The following is a 15,045-nucleotide window of genomic DNA, read 5'->3' as shown; positions in this document are numbered from 1 at the left end:
TGGGAATTCTGCCACTGAATTTGATAGGAGCAAGATCAGATTCAAAGTGCTTTTCTGGATTGGGTCCTGAAAGCCAACACCATTTTGAATCAAGTGAAACAGCCTCTATCTGCCCTCAATCTATGTATGCTATACCAAAATCTCAGCTATCTAATCTTGTGAATCTGTGAACCAGATGGGGACACCTCCCTTTGGGCCAAACACACCATTCCTTAGAGGGGTGGATGGGTAGCAGCCGTAAGGTGCACTAGCAGCACTTGAACCCACACGTTGATCAAATGGATGGTGACCTTCATCGCAACGGAGCAGGCTGTCAGGTTTAGTAAAGACTGAGAGGAAAAACGTTTCCTGTAGAAATTGATAGTTCAGATACATTTGCCAAAAAATTCTGCTGCTGTAACTACCCGTTTCACACACACAAAGCAGGGATTTCAGTAACTTTAATTGTTCAGTACCAAACTACAAAGTTTGATTCAAGTAGTTATTTTGGACACCAGTAGCAGCAAAACATTCAAGACAAGTTTATTTAACCAGTCCCAACTTGAGCTAGTGCTGAATTTTTTTCTTATTACCCACCACCTGTCCCATCTGTCACTAAAATAAAAATACATTCCCTGAATGAGATGTGCTAATTTGGAAGACTCCACTGACTGTTTTTGCAAAGATTTAAAAATTGATAAATTACTACATTTTCATTCACAAGTTAATTACAATTCATTTTTAAGAAAAGGGACATCTAAGTAACCCACTCTAACATGGTCTGTACATTGTTTCTAGTATTAAAAAGATATGAAAATGAAATGGTGAGAATGCTCAGTAGCTAAACGAGCCTGGAAACAATTCTGAGAGTTGAGTTTTTTCATAATTAAACAGCATTTCAAGTAATAATCCAAAATTAACTCCAGAGGAGATGAGTTTTTCTTAAAGATCATCTGTTTAATTTTGAAGAAGTTATGTTTACTTGCAAGCTGAAGATAATTACATCATGTGTTTTTTCATACTTTTTGGAAATGAGGTATTTGATAAAATGAATAGACCAATCTAGGACAGGGAAGATCTTAATGTTTGATAACACAAAAATACTAACATTTGACTAGGATGTTTTAGTAATAATCTATTATAATGATAGGATATTTCTAGCTCCAGTCATAGACCACGACTCCATGGATAAAGAATGAAATTTAAATCTGAGGTTGCAAAATATCTAGTTGCCACTTGGCACAGAAAAAAAACCAACAAGCTATTGCTTAGTTGAATCACCAAATTTTGGTCTGAAATTGCATATTTTATTTACAAATAAACAGTGACTAACTAGCAAAGAGGAAAATGCCACTAAAAAGTTACGGAGAAGTGAAAGGTTTTAAAAATAATGATTAGCGCCTGTCCCACATGTACTATTTTATTTTGAGAAAGGTAGAACAGTAAGTCTCTTTGAAATGAAATCTTGGCACAATACTGAACCACAATAATCAGGTTGTTTTATTCTGCAATAAACATTTATTTGCACAGCACAACTACCTATCAGCCCTCTCATGTGCCCTCTGGTGGTTCTACAATCTGAGCGTGGTTTTCAAATAGGAGAAAGGAGCAAATCCTCCCACTTCCCCTAACCTACAAACTATTCTCAAACATTTAATACTTACTCACTGCTGTAATCAGTAATATTTCTTAAACACCCACTTTTAATCTCAGCATACAGAGATTGTAGTCAGAAAATAACTGTCATAATTCCTGATTAAGATTTGCCATTCCAAAGCTTTTGGTGATGGACAGTAAGGGTGTCTACCTCGGCATTTTATTTTGGAGAAGTAGCTCTCGATCATCCCTGTTTTGTAGCTAACAGCAATCAGTATTTTTTCAAGCCAGCTGCAAACTTTATTCTGCCAAAGCACTACGAAAAATGCCAACTCCTTTCTCCTTTTCATAGATTCTGTAAAGGTAAACTCGTTATTCATCAAAAAGCAGACAGACATAAAAGGTCTTCTATATAAATAATACAGCAAAAACAATAACGATAATTCAATTTAAAATTTCCAAGAGAAATTACAGACCTGGCAAACTCATGACAGCATGTTACATGGAAAAAAGTTTGTCTTTCCCGCTTTTCTGTTAATACACACATTCGTTATTGCATGACGTTCAACCAATTTCCTTAGTTTTGGTTCTAACTGGGATCAGTCCGTTCCTCATTTTCCTTAAGTTATGAAGTTTTTGACAGAAATGAAACAAAGGTACTGATTTTATTTATTTGAAAATGTAGCAAAATATCTGACGGACTGGAAGATGTAGGAGCGAAAGAATATATACCAGTCATTATATTATTCTGATGCATAAAGACGGTTATTTTTCAACGTAGTTAAAGAAAGTCTTACCACATCATCTTTCTCCCATTTATCAGTGTTGCTCTTGTCCTGATTCACTATGTAACCAGGAGGAAGCCAATTGACAGGGGGATCAAATATCGACACCACCATACGACTAGGCAGTCCTTTCTTTTTTCCAAGGCGATACAAGTTACAGTTGCTGACCTTCAGGAAAAATATTCTGATAAATCTCTGGACATGCATTTATAAGAGAAAATGGTAAAATATAAAAGAAAAACAATTTTACGTGGTCAAGCCAGATTTTGTATCATTAGGCACTTCCTCTAGTTCTCTAAAGGGTGTTCAGCTTTCTTAACTAATTTACAGCACAGCAAATATTATTCAGTTAAGGACAAATATATTAGGTGCAACTATTTCAGTTAAAGAAATCTGACAGTTTAAATTCTCTTTACTGCTAATTTTAAAATAATAGTAAATATGACACAGACAACTATCATTAATTACCAGTATTAAAAATCAGCATTTAAACTAGATTTGGAATGAAAAATGATTACTATTGTGAATAGATTGACTTAAACCTTGGCAATAGAAAGTGTTAACATGGTTCTGTAAAACAAATCTTATTAAGTCATACTCCAGATGTTATTTTTGAAAGATTCAGATTCTTTTAAATAATATAAATAGAAGGGAAAAAGCCCACTCACATACACAAATATCTTTTCCTTTTGAACTACCAACTTCTGGTCTTCATTTCTCATTTTAAACACACTTTCCATATTTCTTTTTAAAGTCTTGAAATTTGAACATGAATATTCAATCACTTTTATTTGAACTGTGCAAATTATTTAGCCTTCTATACTTTCCAAGACTAAACTACACTTAAACATTTAATCCTCTGTGAAGCCTTTTATTAGTAGACAATCAAATACTTAGCATTTAATTCAAATTATCATGTTACGAGGGAAAAAAAGCATTTTTACAATCTATTATTCCAAAATTCTAAAACAGCAATAGTAGAAGTGAAGACTGCTCACTACTGTTTACATTTACGTTAGAATACTGCTATAAGTTTTGATTTAACAGTTCTGTAAGATTTGTTTTTGTTTAATTTTACGTATTCTTGTAAGATTATACAGAAAGCTTTCTTGGAAAGTAACTTAATGAAGAAACAAAGAGAAAAAGGTCAATAAAGCTACAACCAGATGCTCTGTGCTGCTAACTCTTGATTCTTCTTAATTCAAGTACTCCCATTAAGAGTTTTTACTCAAAGCAACTCTAATGTTTGGTCCACCAAATGTGTTCTAACTAACCCAGAACTTTTGGTTTGATTCAGTCCTTTCTTAGGCTGGTAACCAGCTGGTTTAGATTTAGAATTGAACCATAAAAAACAGTTTCAATCAATTACAGCTATAGTAACATTAATTCCTTCATCCTGCATTCATACACACAAATATAGATACACACGCACAGAAACACACACATATATACTTTTTATATATATATAAATTTAATATTATATATACTGTATATAATATAAATATACATGCCTTCTATGTAATATCATTAGATTGTTACTACTTACTTTTTTGCTTCTCATGTATGACAGCCGTCCCTCATGTGCATCAGGGTAAGTGCAAAACAAGTATGTAGTGATGGCATGCTTTAAAAATGAATCACCAAGCATTTCTAGCCGCTCCAGATTAAATCCATCACTAGCATTTGAAAGAGTCAAAGCTTGAAGAATGAGACCAGGATTAGGACCAAGAGTTTTTGAGGAGTACCCACTAGAAGGGTTCTTTTCAGAATCCACTCTGTCTTTTGAAAGATGAAGAGCTGTTGAAGTACTGGTGGTCACTGCCATTTTGGGGCATCCATCTGAGGTAGATCTGTTAGCATTTCCATCAAGGTATTTATTACTCAGTAGAGTACATTCATTGCTGGGCTTGGGCTGGTTCTCACTGCTGTATAAATTCTGAATGGGATATGAGGTAGTTGGTTGTACAGGAATTTCCTGCCTGCAGTAATTCAGCTGATTTCCTTGGCAAAAGTCTCTGTTAACTAAATCACAATTGCCATTGGCAAGGTTTTTATTATAAGAAACACCATTAATTGCTGCAAGTTCTGTCGAGACATCAATTTGGAGTTTACTGGGTGACTCATCGAGCAGTGTTCTGTAATTCACAGACATTTGGTCATGTTTTTCTGCAGAAGAGGTTCTATTAGCACCTTGATGTGCAGCATTTTCAGGGACTACAATTGTGCTGTGCTTACAGTAATTTTCATTCTCTACCAAAGAGGAGCTAGGTATAGAGATGAAGGATTTGCTGTCAATAGACTTTTTCCATCCGAAGTCCAAGTTAGGGTATCTGTAAAAATAACATGCTAGCTTTATTAAGAAAAAAATATTATGACAAGATGACTATATGCACGTTTTTAAGAAAGCAATGTTTTTTTGCAAAAAAGTGCCTGCAGCATTTAACTTCACCATTTGCAACCAGGTCATTTTTTAACTATCATTTTGACTGAAAAGTGACATGAATAAAACAAAGGGTATCAGTTCTAAATTCTCATAGTAACCAAGTTTTGACCTTGTTTTCTGTGAGGTCAAATATTAAATGTATTGAAAAAATACATACCTGAAATCTGCAGGAAGTGATTTAACCCCTACACCAGCATCAGTGGCTGTTTGAGCTCTTAGTTCCTCTGCTGTCAAAAGGCAGTGCAGGCGATAAAGTATGCTGGGGAGGCAAACTGCTTTTCTCCACAGTGATGCTGGAATAGGATGTATAGCACAGAGCTCTGGAACCAGTATCTGGGGAAGCAAGAAGAAAATAATTTTACTTGTAAAATTAGGTATCAAACTACTGTTTGATACCTAATTTTGAGAGGCAACTTTAATTAAATATTTGTATTTTACCTGCTTATTCTGCAGACTTTCCCATTTTGCTTTCCTCTTCTCAGCACTGCTCAGTGGAAGTGCTTTTCCCTTCTGATTCAAATGGCGAGGAGTCAAAAGATTAAGTCTAAAATACATGTGAAAACAGTTTAATACAAGCATATAATTAATGAATAGAACTTACTAGCCTAAACTTTCCAAAGTGATAACTTATTCAGTATGCACCATTATTGCACTGTGAAGTGACAGCACAAGCACTTCTGGAAAAAAGAAATGGATTCAAGTTACAGTTGGTATAACATAAGCTAGGTACCCCTCAGGACAAAAAAAATATTACTTTGGAAAACACAAGCCCTTAGCAATATCACATGGAGAGGAAAAAAATGGTACTTTGTTCTCAAACTACAAACATCAAACAGAAATATGGCTGTTGTTACCTTGAAGATGTGTGGTCCACATCCAGCAGCGGCTGGTTAAGATTGGTCAGGTCAAGATTATATTTTGTTTTATAATATTCAGCAAAAGTTTCATATTCAGGGGAAGGGAATTTACTGAGTGGAGTAAGATCAGTGTATACATCAGCTACATAGAATCGATGAGGCTGATCAAAATTTCGATACCTGAAAGAAAAATTCAATACATATTATAGATAAACTATTAAATAACTCACTTGAAAGCCTCCCCACCCCTAAAAAAAAAAACACAAACACTAGTTTAGCTCAATCAAATACTAAATAAGAAGAATAAATAAAGATATTATAGATTTGCTTTATTCTTAATTTCCTCTGCATAAATGTTTAAATTAAATGAGGAATTTACGTCTTCAAAACCCAATATATAGATAACAATCTCAAAAGTAATACTACAAATTGCAATTTCTTAATTCCAAATACCTACTAATTGAACTTGATAATTTGGCTTTTTAAATCTGATCTCCCATTTGTGCTAAGATAAGTAGAAATGGATTTCTACCTCATACAAATATTGTACTACCTCACACCTATACCGGTACTTTAACTAAGTCATCCTCCAACTAAAATTAAAATGCAAAAATTCAAATACTTAATATGGTAAATTCACAAGCCTTCCAAGTACAGTGTGGCTCTTTTAACAGAAGTAAGATATTAGAAAACTAAAGCCAGAATTCTGCAACACCTTTGTTAGATTTAGTGATGCTATGGATACTATGTGATAAACACATACAAGAAAATAGTAATTAAAGGTTTAAAAAACAGCAAATCTAATTGAATCCTGACATCAGAAATTCAGAGTTTTTAAAGGAGCCTTTACATATCGGGTTTCCTAGGTATCCTCACAAGGACCTGACTGCAGTTTACTTACTATGCTTACCTACAAATCTATACTGCCTTAAGTCTATGGATAAAGGCTTCTCTTAACCCTGAGGCTCTGAAGAAATATCACTTCTCTATCCTTTGAAACATGGCTGGGTCAGTTTAAGCTGTTGCTTAAACTAGTAACCCATAACTGTTCTTTTAAAGTACTGGAACAGTCCTAAGCAGAGACTATACAGGGCAGTGCCTAGTTAGTATGTGTAATGATAACAAAATGTCTCTTTAACTTTGTAATTTGTTGACTGGTACAGCAGTTGATCTGTGTTCAAGAAGAAATTTTCTCCAAATGAAAATCAGTAAGGGACCAAATAACATAGAACACTTTGAAATAACCGTACAAGATACATTGGATGTTTAGGTTTGCTTATTAGCTTTTTTTGTGCTTTGATCTACTTCATCTATCACTAAGCTTCTATTCATATACCTAGATTGTCATCTCTAATTAAAATTAATATACTATCAATGAGCCTTTTTTAGCTTTCTTCCAAACAGAAATTCAATAAAACCTTATCCCCAGGCTTTCTGAAATTCTTCAGTGAAGAAAGTGCTGGTTAAGGAAGCCTTTAGGAAATCTTTTTTCCTTATCCTATTTACAATCATGCCTATTTTAAGAATGTCCAAATAAGAGAAATACTTAATACTCACCGTGGAATGATAACTGCATCCTGGTAATCTTCTAACTTGAAAATGAAAGGCATTTCTTTTGTATATTGTGTACTGGGAATGCCTGTACGTGCTTCAGACTTTTCAATGTCTTCCATAAACTTAAAGTCAATGTCCAAAGTGCTGGAGTCATCAACTTCAAAAAGGAAAATGCATAACTCAGTTATTCAGGGGAGAGTTTTCCAATTTGTCTGGCAAGTTGTGAATTACAACACCTTTTTTTCTTACTCTGTACACATATTTGATTATTTTTCATTTTATTTATCTATCCCCAAGAGATTTCAAAGGAGACATATATATGATTTTAGACCCTTACAGAGTCAGCTGAAATCTTCTATAAATTAAGTCACATCATTAAGTTAAAACTAATTTGAATTGTGAAATAATAAAAATTATAACTTAATAAAATTCCACACTACCACGTATGGTATTATTTCTACAGCTGACCCCTGAAATTTAACAAACATTAACAAGTGTGTTAAAGAATTAAAAGTGAATATTAAAAAAAAACATTCAATTCTTACCAACATTAAGAGGTAGAACACAATAGGCTGAATCAGCTTCTGTGGGTTTGAACTCTAGTGCAGGTTTCTCAAGACGAAGAATATGTGAAAAAATGTACTGGTGGAGTCGTGTTATCAGCTCAAGCATTTGCAGAGACAGAGTAAAACCAGATTTCTTAAGCTCAATAGATATTGTAACCTCTCCAGAGCGAGTATACACAGGAAAGTGAGGAATCTAAATATGAAATAAAAAAAACAAAAGACAGAAAAATTCAGAATAGGATTCCTCTACAGAGTACCAGTTCTTTACTTAGATAATGGTAATTATGCAAAGAATGGTACTAACATCTTGCTAATAAAAATAGTACTGAAATCCATTTAAGTGTTTAAAAAAATAAAGCCTCTCAGCTGTTTGAAACAAGTCATGTTTCAAACACTTGTGCTAACTCATGCCCCTTTCAAGGCTGGGGGCAGACTACACACTAAATCAGCTAATGTCCTAGGCTTCTCAAAGAGTAGGAATTTACTCCAGAGGTTCTCTATAAGCTGGCATTCTCCTGCCAGTTTCCTACCTTAACATTTGTGTAAGAAGTAGTACTTGCAACAAACTGACCCTGCTGTAGGAAAAAAAAAAAAAAACAAAACACAAAAACCACCAATCAGCAGGTTCTACAATGAACCACGCTTCTTTCGTAGCTGAAACTGATCACCATTCTCCATATCTGACAAAAACCATGCAGGATCTCTGTATTAGGTAATTTAGACTTGGATGTTGATTAGCCAAGGAAGCCCTCACAGATCTGCTAATCCAGCAGAACTGTGCAAGACTGGGAGAGTGAAACAAAGTACTTCAGCTATCACATGAACCACCCTGACAGTCTAAATACTTTAAAATACCTCACAGTTTGGAGCCACGTATAACATTAATCTTTAGTCGCAACTCAACTGCCAAACAGAAGCAGCAGGACAAATCTTCAAAGGAACACCATTGCTGAATCTTATTATGAAGTAGCTAGTATAGATCAAACAGCAGGACATCTGACATGACTACATTGTTTCTGAGGACTGTATGTTTTTCTTTAACATATGCCTCAAAGCAGTTGAAGTAAAGTGAAAGTAGGTGTAAAAGGAAATACTGGAAATCTATGGTATTTCAAAGTAAGAACCCAATGTGAAAAACAAGTCTTCTTTTGGTATGCTGTTGTTTGTTTGTTTGTTTTAATTTATTTTGTATATGATATCCAGGCAAATGTGCAAAAATCACCTAATTATGCACTGAAGTATGTTGTTTCCATCTCCTTAGGAAGTTTCACACAATGATATCACAGGTCTGTATGAGTCTTTAAGTGAATACTACTTATTTTTGATCAACAGATGAATGATTCTCTGGCTTAAAAAAAAAAAAAAAAACACACACTTTTTACTTCCAAAAAGCCAATTGATACAAAATGTTTTCATTATCTGCCAGAATATGAAAGCTACCAATTCCTTCATCTCAATTTTGATTAAAATATAAATTACAAAGTTACTGTGTGTGTGTTAAATATTATCATATTTCTTAGAATTCAGGTGAAGATGTGATCAGAAGGCACTTTTGATGTGGATTTGTATCATCACGTAGTCCCTCCATGCTGAACATTTTTAGAACTACAATCTTTTAAGGCCTCTTTTCAAAACTTTGCTCCTAGGCTTTCCAATCCATAAGACCAATAGTACTTTTCCTGCAGAACTTTGATGATTGGAACCGCTAATGGAGCATGCTGGTTTTAGCAGTGATAGTTAAGTAAACTTCAGTACTCACCTCTATTATGTTTCCTTTAAAAGATTCTCATATTTAATCACAGGAATCCCATTCATGTGCTTGGATTAAAACCTCTGTAGAAAGGTCTACAACATGGTTTTCCTGTGACTAATCCGCTAGGAGTTAGTTACCCTTTTCACAAAAGATATTTTTAAGCTAAGATGGAAAGTGAGAGTATTCATTTTAGGCAAGGGCACAGTCACTGAATTATTTCATTTGCATTTTTACCACACAATTCCTCCCAGATGTAACTATCGTTTAGGGCTTTGTGCCAATTCCTATTAACACAGCCTACTTTTTCTGCTGTAGCAGACTATGAATGCTGAAAGGACTTGTTATCATAGCTTTCCGCTAGATAAGTTAGTGCTGCAGGCCATCTCTCTAGCTGAAACTCCATTCCTATCATACATCATACAAAAAAGGAGGAACATTTTGAATTTGCTACTGGAAAATAATAAAAACTAAAATTGTAAAATGAAAGTGGCTGCAATAGAATAGCTTGTTCTATTAATAAAGTGGTGACTGGACTAGATATATTACTGCTTATTTTCCAGAGGTTGCTTGATACAAGCAGCAGTTATAAAACAGAACAGTTGGAAGGGACCCACGCAGATCATCAAGTCCAAGTGCCTAACCACTTTAGGGCTAACCAAAAGTTAAAGCATATTATTAATGGCATTATCCAGATGCCTCTTGCCTCTCATGGTCATTTCCAACTCTTCAGTCTGGAAAATTAGAGGTTGTGAAGCATGTAGTTGAAGGAAAGGAGCTAGACTCATTACCTGAGGTATAGGTTTGGCTGTCAATATGCCAAAACATCTTGTCGTATCCTCAGGAGGATATAGCTTTCGTCTCCTGAAGTTGAGCTCATCAGGCAATGGAGTAGTTAACACCATTCCTATCACATACAGGTAACAGGGCTGATCGGGCTTGGGATAACTATCTCTCAAACATTCTGGAATCTAAAAATCAAAAAAGAAAACAATATTAACATTATTAAGTTAGGAAAATTCACCTAAACATTACTCTTTGAACAAGCCTTGTGCATGTAATTGGAAAAAGTATTGCTAAAAATGAGTAATAAGAAAATTAATTAAGACTTTTGCTTTGTTAAGCAACGACATTTGGTCACCAGATTGACCTGGGAGTCACGAACTCCTGCAGTGTTCCACCAGTTCTTCCTGTTTGGTAAGGCAAATTCTATTACATACCTAACTTTTCACTGTATCCACCCTGCGTTAGAAACACAAGTTTAATTTTAGAACACAGTCTTAACTTCACTATTAATAAAATTGATGTTTTGATGCCAATTACCATGTTTAGACAGTATCTCTTTATGTTTAGGACACCCTTTATGTCCTAGATCTTTGGACAAATAAAACAAATGAAAAACTCTACACTCCAGTAATTCAGTTTTGATACAAGCTTGGCTGACTTTACAGTTTTATAACAGATTATTTTCCCCAGAAAAACAGTTTCAAAATGTCATTTTTCCCCCACTAGGGATAAACACAAACAAAATTATATACATTGCCCCTGTTGCCCAGGCAGGCATTACATTATAGAAGTTTTCCAGTACCAATTCTAGCTTGTAGATTTGAATACTTTCTACAGCCAGAAGCATTTTTAACTCTGCTGTTCATATTTCTCATAGACCCTAAGAAACCATGCTTTATGTTTGGTAGGAGTTCACTACTTTATAGGTCTCAGAAAGTGATCCTTCTGCTTATCTAAAAATAAACTGCAATACATGTAGTTGTGAATTTTAAAGTTATACTGCAGCAAAACTACAGCTTTGGCTTAATGGAAAATTACTCATAAGTTTAATAACTATATTAAGCCCAGAGGACCTTGTAGACCTTAAACATTTGCCAAAGCTTCTTTTCCAGATGTGAAAAGCTGGGACAAAAGCAAGGGAAAATATTCTTGGATTTTGTATTAAAAAATAACTGAGAAAGAATGATGCATCACTTGACAAATCAACTCCTCCAAACGAATGACAGTATCATGCATTTTACAAGTAGCTCCAATTCAAAAAATGAAGGTAAGAGGACTTGAAAGCGGCACAAGAAGCACCACAAAACACATCACAAAGATCCAAGCTGGTAAATTTGACGAGTCGTGCAAGAAAAAGTTTTTCTCATCCTCCATGACACTTTCCCTCCATGACACTCTTTATGATGCCGCAGTATCCTTTCCTTGGTCTTCCTAATAACTAATTATTTAAGCTACTAATAAATTGGAGCATGTGGAGGATGCCAAGAATGGAATTCCTTAAGGAATATCACCATAACTGAGGCTGTACATGAACACAGCACTGTACCTTACCACTCTGAGTATACATACAGATATCCCCAGATGTGACCAAAAGCTACAGGCTTCTTCATGAAATGCAAAGAATATCAACAATCTATTCTCAATGTTTTCTTCTGAACAAGTTACAAGTTAATTCAAAGGACCTTAGACAGAACCCATAACAACTGCAGAGGAAGAAGGAAAGTTCCTGAGGAGTCACAAAACTTCTTTCTTATATCTCCTCTTATTATTACAAAAATAAATAAATAAATCTCCACAAATAACATCTAATAAGTCCAACTTAACAACCTTATATGGCTGAAACTTGTTGTAAAAGATCTAAGGATAAACTACTTAATGAAACAATTTTCAGTTATCTTAGGTAACCCTTTCATTATAGTAAGTTTAATATGTAAAGCTTCTGTTTTTTAAATTAAAATATTAGAAGCATATTATTTGACACTTTAAGTTAAACAAAAAATTATCGAATTTCTTGCTCAACCACAAAAGTCACCAAACCAAGCATCTAAAAAAACAGAGTGTTTTTTAAAGGAGCAATTTCTGCATTTAATTAGTGCCTTGCAGATAACTTCCAATGCCTAGCAAATGGCCTCCTGGACATCTCCATCCATCTTAAATTATCTTTTCCAGAAAGGCAATAATTATTCCATTGCTCTAACACAGTTACCAAAGAATTTAAATTTTTACAATTTATCAATGAAAGGTAATTCTATAATTTTATCTCCCGGTTATCACTATGCTAGGAAAATACAGTCAACTAACTTTACAGAAAATGTACATTCTTTCAGTTACAGGCATGCTTCCATAACATACTCTCCCATAAGTTCTTTTGTAATAATAAGGTATTAGTGCAAGTTTCCATACAGTTAAAGCTCCAAAATGTTTCAAGATTAAATTGAATTGTAAAAGATTCCTATCAGGTAAGCATTGTGAGTTAGCAATTTTGTCTTCTTATCAGTACATAACATATTAGATTGGAGATGTGGACAGCACTGAGCGTACTAACAGCTTTAGGGTAGCATTGTCTTCTTTTTGTAGAGCCTGGCCTTCCTGGAACACTGGTTTCTTCTTCATCATGTAAATCAAGCTCTTCCTCATATTTAACCGTTTCTTTCCCAACTGGCATCAAATGATCATCCAGTTCACCTAAGTATTGTGAAAGATTACAAAGAAATAGCATTAAGAACAATCAAGCCTCGGTCTCTTCAAGTACTATGCAAATGTGGTTGCTCAGGAAAACACCTCAACTAAATTTTTTAAATACACAAATGCAAGGCTCCAAAAGTCTATCTCTGGGGAAGGAGTGAAAAACGTTAAATTAATAAGTATTTATTTATAGTAACATTTTATGAATTTAAAATACTTGCAGTTATCAGAAATTTTAATTCACATGGAGTTATGCTAAGAAAGAGAGAACATTTATGTCCCTGTATCATTCTAAAAAGGGAAATACTACTGTTGACGGCATGCCCTCAATACTGAGTTTAGCCATCAAAATGTCATTTTTGGACAAATTTATTGCTTTGAATTCAGTGATCAAAAGGTGTAACTCATCAGATGGACAACATACAAAAGCCAAACTTGTTTAAATGAAATATAAATATTTCTGTATTGCATTCAAAGCACTAATAACATGGAATTCTCTTTGAAAAATTCTATAAGAATATGCTTTATTGCCAGAGACAAGACAACTAAAATAATCCTGCAATGTCTTATTTCTGGACAATGACTTACAATACAGTAAATACAATAAATTTTGGGCTCTGTATTTTAAACATTTCTTTGTTAAGATTCACTTTAAAAAACATGAAATTATTTTTTGGCCGTGGTATGTAGTTCCTGATCTATAACCAACACCTTCTAGGGAATAAGATTATTTTCCCCTTTACGTTAAGTATATTCAATGTAAAAATTTGTTTGTCTCTTATTAATATTGCATTTGCAATAGAATATGTTAAATAAGAAAATTTCCCTGGAAAATGACTTAGGCTTAAAAGGTGTATGCTAAATTATTAACTACATGATGACATCACGAAGCAAGGCAAGAGAAAGGAAGTTACAGTAGATGTATACATCAGAAATCCATATATATGCATAAGTCACACCTTCTTCAATCTTTAATTATGAAAAAACTCTTTACCAATGAGACACTGCTTTTCAAATTCTTACCAATTTTGTGCAGTTTTTCACAGCAAATAAGAGCTACAACTCTCTCAGCCAATCTTGCACAACTCATTGGAGGACCCTAGTAACATATAAATATTTCTTAAATACTTCAGTTGATTAGCATGTTATTTATTAAATGTTATTTATGATATGTTAGAAACAATTAATTTAATTTAACATAAAAATATTAGGCAAGCAAAACTTAATAAAATATTGCAGCAATGAAAGTTTCATGAAGATACTTACACTCATTTTCCATGGAAACCAAAATTACAAGCTTTCAAACTGAAAACTATTATTGATCAAAAACAATAAAGCACATGTTCCTTTGACCAATATCTAAACATGAAAAAAAAAAAAGCATTGGAAAGGATATCTAAGTATTTTTGCCCATGGAAAAAACAGCAACTGTTCAAAAACAGGTAACACAAATAGACACATTTAAATGCAGTTACAGAGCACAATACAGGAAGAGAGAAATCATGTGATTTTCATTTACAACATTTAATATAATCTCAAAGAGGTGTGCACACACCTACACCAACATATTCACTTATTTCCATGCTTTTCCTTCCCCAGATACCTACAACAATTGAAGCTCGAAGAGGTGAGTTGATTGGCAGGTAGAGAGTAGAGTAAAATGTATGATCAGGTAGTTCTCGGGTTTTACACTTGGGAGCTAGGTGTGTAAATGGATCGCTTGGTAATCTAGCGCAGTACCTAAATTGACAAGAGATTTTTCAAATCATCAGAACTTGCAAATTAAAACCTAAAGACATTTCAATGGACTCTTGCCTTACTGGCGTAAACACTACATAAGATCATTTCATGATATACTGAGCACTGCAAGGGGACATGCACAATTAATGTTCAACTAACTGCCAAATAGGAGACCACCTAGGGTTGGTCTCTAGGGTTCACTGGCGTCCTATGTCTCCAATTTGTCAAGTTTCCCCTCCAAATGGTAGCCCTTCCTCTACAGGTGTTGAAGGCAAACGTGTTGAGGACACACTCTATACTACTA

At 34.2% G+C, this 15,045-nt stretch overlaps 1 protein-coding gene across 1 annotated transcript in view; it reads right to left on the bottom strand.

Annotated features, from left to right (window-relative positions):
* The window catches only part of DICER1 (dicer 1, ribonuclease III), a 69,128-nt gene that overhangs the window by 12,198 nt on the left and 41,885 nt on the right, over nucleotides 1-15,045 (bottom strand). The window contains exons 14-24 of the mRNA XM_068682863.1: nucleotides 14,609-14,741; nucleotides 14,025-14,100; nucleotides 12,862-13,001; nucleotides 10,322-10,501; nucleotides 7,760-7,973; nucleotides 7,218-7,371; nucleotides 5,658-5,840; nucleotides 5,242-5,347; nucleotides 4,961-5,136; nucleotides 3,907-4,690; nucleotides 2,373-2,528 (exon numbers count right to left, since the gene is read on the bottom strand). Coding sequence (XP_068538964.1) covers nucleotides 2,373-2,528; nucleotides 3,907-4,690; nucleotides 4,961-5,136; nucleotides 5,242-5,347; nucleotides 5,658-5,840; nucleotides 7,218-7,371; nucleotides 7,760-7,973; nucleotides 10,322-10,501; nucleotides 12,862-13,001; nucleotides 14,025-14,100; nucleotides 14,609-14,741 — 2,302 coding nt within the window. The remainder of the gene's footprint in view (nucleotides 1-2,372; nucleotides 2,529-3,906; nucleotides 4,691-4,960; nucleotides 5,137-5,241; nucleotides 5,348-5,657; nucleotides 5,841-7,217; nucleotides 7,372-7,759; nucleotides 7,974-10,321; nucleotides 10,502-12,861; nucleotides 13,002-14,024; nucleotides 14,101-14,608; nucleotides 14,742-15,045) is intronic.

This window comes from Anas acuta, chromosome 5 (genome assembly GCF_963932015.1).
Source record: "Anas acuta chromosome 5, bAnaAcu1.1, whole genome shotgun sequence".
NCBI lineage: Eukaryota > Metazoa > Chordata > Aves > Anseriformes > Anatidae > Anas > Anas acuta.
The sequence above is the reverse complement of the archived record's forward strand: the minus strand, read 5'-3'. Positions and strand labels throughout refer to the sequence as shown.